The sequence below is a fragment of the Gavialis gangeticus genome, unplaced genomic scaffold (assembly GCF_001723915.1).
Source record: "Gavialis gangeticus isolate Ggan-Ray unplaced genomic scaffold, GavGan_comp1, whole genome shotgun sequence".
Lineage (NCBI taxonomy): Eukaryota > Metazoa > Chordata > Crocodylia > Gavialidae > Gavialis > Gavialis gangeticus.
In genome coordinates this window covers 35,595,354-35,599,588 of record NW_017729006.1, presented here as the reverse complement: position 1 = coordinate 35,599,588, position 4,235 = coordinate 35,595,354, and the positions used below count along the sequence as shown (strand labels likewise).

At 46.2% G+C, this 4,235-nt stretch overlaps 1 protein-coding gene across 1 annotated transcript; it reads left to right on the top strand.

Annotated features, from left to right (window-relative positions):
* Positions 1-26: 26 nt before the first annotated feature.
* On the top strand, positions 27-3,856 carry LOC109291889 (golgin subfamily A member 6-like protein 22). The gene has a single exon (XM_019509108.1). The coding sequence runs from the start codon at positions 179-181 to the stop codon at positions 3,728-3,730; it is 3,552 nt and encodes a 1,183-aa protein (XP_019364653.1). The 5' UTR covers positions 27-178; the 3' UTR covers positions 3,731-3,856.
* Positions 3,857-4,235: the final 379 nt, after the last annotated feature.

The following is a 4,235-nucleotide window of genomic DNA, read 5'->3' as shown; positions in this document are numbered from 1 at the left end:
TTTAGCCTTTCAAATTGATTCAGCAGCAGGGCAATGGCATAAGAAGGAACAGGAAAATTTATCATGAGGCCTCATTTGAATTTAATTACTAACCAACCACCTCTCTAAAGTGAACCATCTTTCTTCTTTTGCTTTATTCTACCACCACTGAGGCCAAATTTTCTCTGACTTTGACATCATGGATCCTAGGAAGGTTTACAGTGAGATGCAGAACTTAGCCAAGGTTGGTCAGAGCTTCCCAAATCCTGAAGACCGTCGCTTCCTTTGGGAATCAGTAGAAAGTATGGAAAGTTCCCTAACATCTACTCTGAGCACTATCGCTGCAGAGGAGGTGTTCAAGGAGGCAGATAAACTGCCAGAAGAATGTGAGGATGAGGAGCATGGTCTGACATCTGCCAAGAAGGGCATGATTGAACCTGACCAGGATGATACCCAAAAGATGGAAGGCCACAACTTGCAAGTAACAGATGAAAGGATGAAGCAGATCAGTGAAAAAACAGCAGAGGCCTTTGATGTCTTGGCAAAAGGAGAACTCCAGAAAGGAGCTGACTTATTCTCAGATGTCATCAGGTTGAATCCACATCTTGCCCAGTCATATATTAGCAGAGCCAATGTCTTTCTACAGCTACAAAAGCCCATGGCTGCCATTAGGGACTGTGAGAGAGCAATTGAGCTCAACCCTAATTCAACACAGCCCTATCAGTTGCGAGAAAAAGCACTCCAACTCTTGGGACACTTGGAGGAGGCAGCCTGTGACCTGGCCTTGGCCCATACATTGGGCTTTGATGATGCTAATGCTGTGCAAAAATCTAGCCATGTGAAAAGAGTGAAGAAGGCTCAAGGAAAAGAAGCAGGTGTTAAAAAGGTGGCTCTGGGGGATCAGGAGAAAGCTCAGAGAGAGGAAGAATCCACTGAGGAGCCCGAGAGTGAGGAGAGCGAGTTGGAGACTGATAGTGAAGGGGTGATTGAACCTGATGAGGATGACCCCCAAGAGATGGGAGATGAGAATTTAGAAGTAACAGATGAAATGAGGAAGCAGGCAAATGACAAGAAGAGGGAGGCCTTGGATGCAGTGGGTAAAGGTGATCTGCAGAAAGCTATCAATTTGTTCACTGATGCCATCAAACTGAACCCACAGCTTACCATCTTGTACACCAACCGAGCCAGCATCTATGTGCAATTGCAGAAGCCAAATGCTGCCATTAGAGACTGTGACAAAGCCATAAAAATCAACCCTGATTCTGCACAATCCTACAAATGGCGAGGGAAAGCACTCAGGCTCTTGGGTCACTGGCAGGAGGCAGCCAAAGACTTCGCCTTAGCTTGCCAGCTGGATTATGATGAAGATGCCAATGCTATGCTGAAGGAGGTTCATCAGAGGGCCCAGAAAATTGACAAACACTGGTGGAAGTATGAGCAAAAACACAAGTTAAAAATATTTAAGGACACATTGAGCAGGCTGACAAAAGCCCTGGAGGAGCAGAACCGAGCTCAGCTTCAGGCCTCTGAGGAGCTGGAGAGAGTTCAGTTTGGGGATCCTCAGGAAGAGGAAAGAGCACTGTCTCAGGCTTCCTCAGAACATGAACAAAAAATTCAGTCTCAGGCTTCTCAGACATGTGTAAATGACTATTATATATTTTCTGGAGAGCAAGAGGGGGAACAGGAAAATCTTCAGCTGGAGACCCAGGGAACAGCTGACAGAGAGGAAGAGTCTAGTGAGGAGAGTGAGTTGGAGATTGATAGTGAAGGTGTGATTAAACCAGATGAAGATGATCCTCAAGAGATGGGAAATGAGGATTTGGAAGTAACAGATGAAATGAGGAAGCAAGCAAATCAAAAAAAGAAAGAGGCCTTTGATGCCGTGGGTAAAGGTGATCTGCAAAAAGCTATTGACTTGTTCACTGATGCCATCAAACTGAACCCACGGCTTACCATCTTGTATGCCAACCGAGCCAGCATCTATGTGCAGTTGCAGAAGCCAAATGCTGCCATTAGAGACTGTAATAAAGCCTTAAAAATCAACCCTGATTCTGCACAGCCCTACAAATGGCGAGGGAAAGCACTCAGGCTCCTAGGTCACTGGCAGGAGGCAGCCAGGGACCTTGCCTTGGCTTGTCAGCTGGATTATGACGAAGATGCCAATGCTACACTGAAGGAAGTTCAGCGGAGGGCTCAGAAAATCACCAGACACCAAAGAAAGCACAAGCAAAATCACAAGGATGATGAATTTAAGGAGATGGTAGAAAGGATGAAGGAAGCCCTGGGTAGGCAGAAGATTAAAAAAGAATTACAAAGAGATGAGAAGATATCCCTAGAGCAACAAGAAGAGGGTTGGGAAAAGGTTATCATAGAACAGGAGAGAACAACTCAGAGGGTGCTGGAAGTACAGGGAAACATTGAACAGGAGGTGACAGAGGAGCAAGAGAGAGCTGACTTAGCAGAGATGCAAGAAAAAGGGGCAGTTCAGCAGATGGAGTTGGAGCAACAGTTGATTGCTTTGCAGATGGAGCTAGAGGAACGGCTGAAAGTTCAGCAGATAGAGCTGGGAGAAGAGGAGAGAGCCCTACAGAAGATGCTGGAAGGACACAAAAGAGCTCAGAAGAAGGTGCTGGAAGAGCAAGAGAGAATCCACCTGGAAGCTCTGGAGCAGCTAGAAAAGGCTCAACAGCAGGCCCTGGAAGAGCTGCTGAGTGTTCAGAAGAAGGTCCTGGAGGAGCAGGAAAGAGCTCAGAAGAAATCTCTGGAAGAAAAGGAGAGGGCTGAGAAAGCCCTGCAGGAGCTAAGAAGAGCTCACAAAAAGGCCCTGGAGGAACTGGAGGTCGCTCAGAGAAAGGCCCTGAGTGAGCATGTAAGGGCTCAGCAGCAGGCTTTAGTGGAACAAAAGAAAACTCAGATGGCTATGGAAGAACTGGAGAGAGCTCACAAGAAATCCCTTGCAGAACAAGAGAAAGCCCAGAAAGCTGCACTAGAGGAGCAGAAGAGAGTCCAGAAGGCCCTAGAGGAACTAGAGAGATCGCAGAGAAAGGCTCTGGCAGAGCAGGCAGGAGCACAAAAGGCAGCCATAAGGGAACAGGAAAGAGCCCAGAAAGCCTTGATAGAATTGGCAAGAGCTCAGCAGCAAGCATTGGAAGAACAGGAGAGAGCTAAGAAGAAGGCCCTAGAGGAACAGGAAAGGGCTCAAAAGGCCCTGGACACACTTGAGAAAGCTCAGAAAAAAGCCCTGGAGGAACTGGAGAGAGCTCAGAGAGGTGCCCTGGGTGAACAACAGAAAGCTCAGAAGAAAGCCATGGAGGAACAGGAGAGAGCTCTGAAGGCCCTGGAGGAGATGGAGAAATCTCAGAGGGAGGCTATGGACAAAGAAAAAAGGGGTCAGAAGAAAGTGCTGGAGGAACAGAGGAGAGCTGAGGAATTGGAGAGCGCTCAGGAAAAGCTTCCAAAGGAACAGGAGCCAACTCAGAAAAGAGCCCAAGAAGAACATGAGAGGACTCATACAAAGTTCTCTAAAGGACTAAACCAAACATACAGGAAAGACCTCGAGAAAGTAGAGAATGCTCATAAAAAGTGTTCTGTGGACCAGGAAGAACCTCAGAGGAAGGATTCAGAAGAACAGGAATCAGCTCAAGAAACTGTCCAAGAGGACCAACTGAGAGCTGAGAGGGGGAAAGAGCAGGGAAAACATTCCTTGAGACCACTCGCAAACTCCCTCTGGGATTATTTTGAATCAGGGTAGGTCTTAGGAGCCTGAGTATTGTCTGAATTTGCCTTGGGATTCAACCACCACTGACAAACACAAGAACTAGCATGTGCTCACAGTATCATGTAAGAACTGAAGTGAATTTGGAGGTCATCTGCAACTGCTGCATTCATTAAAGTAACATCTAAAAAGCAAATATGAGCAGAAGTTTTCTGCTATTACTTTTAATTTCTCCATTTAAATAGCATTCTTTAAAACAGCACATCTCCCATACAGTGTTTGGATCCATGCACAAGTATATATGGGCTATTCCAAGTGCTCTTCTCCAGAAGGAGGAGTGCTTCAAGAAATGGGGGTAGGTAGAGAACCTGGTGACGCCTAAATTCATTAACTTAAGCAATATATCAAGAGGTCCTTCTGCATCCCTGCCTCTCTTTGTCTAGTTAACATCCTTGATACTTTCTCAATGACTGGTGGTCCATAACAGAACAAAGAGTGATTGGGAATATTTCTCTCCTGAAAATTTTTCCTGTAAATAGTG

What these genes read in the sequence shown, in the direction of transcription:
- LOC109291889 (XM_019509108.1), top strand. Translation starts at nt 179, where the DNA reads ATGGATCCTAGGAAGGTTTACAGTGAGATGCAGAACTTAGCCAAGGTT.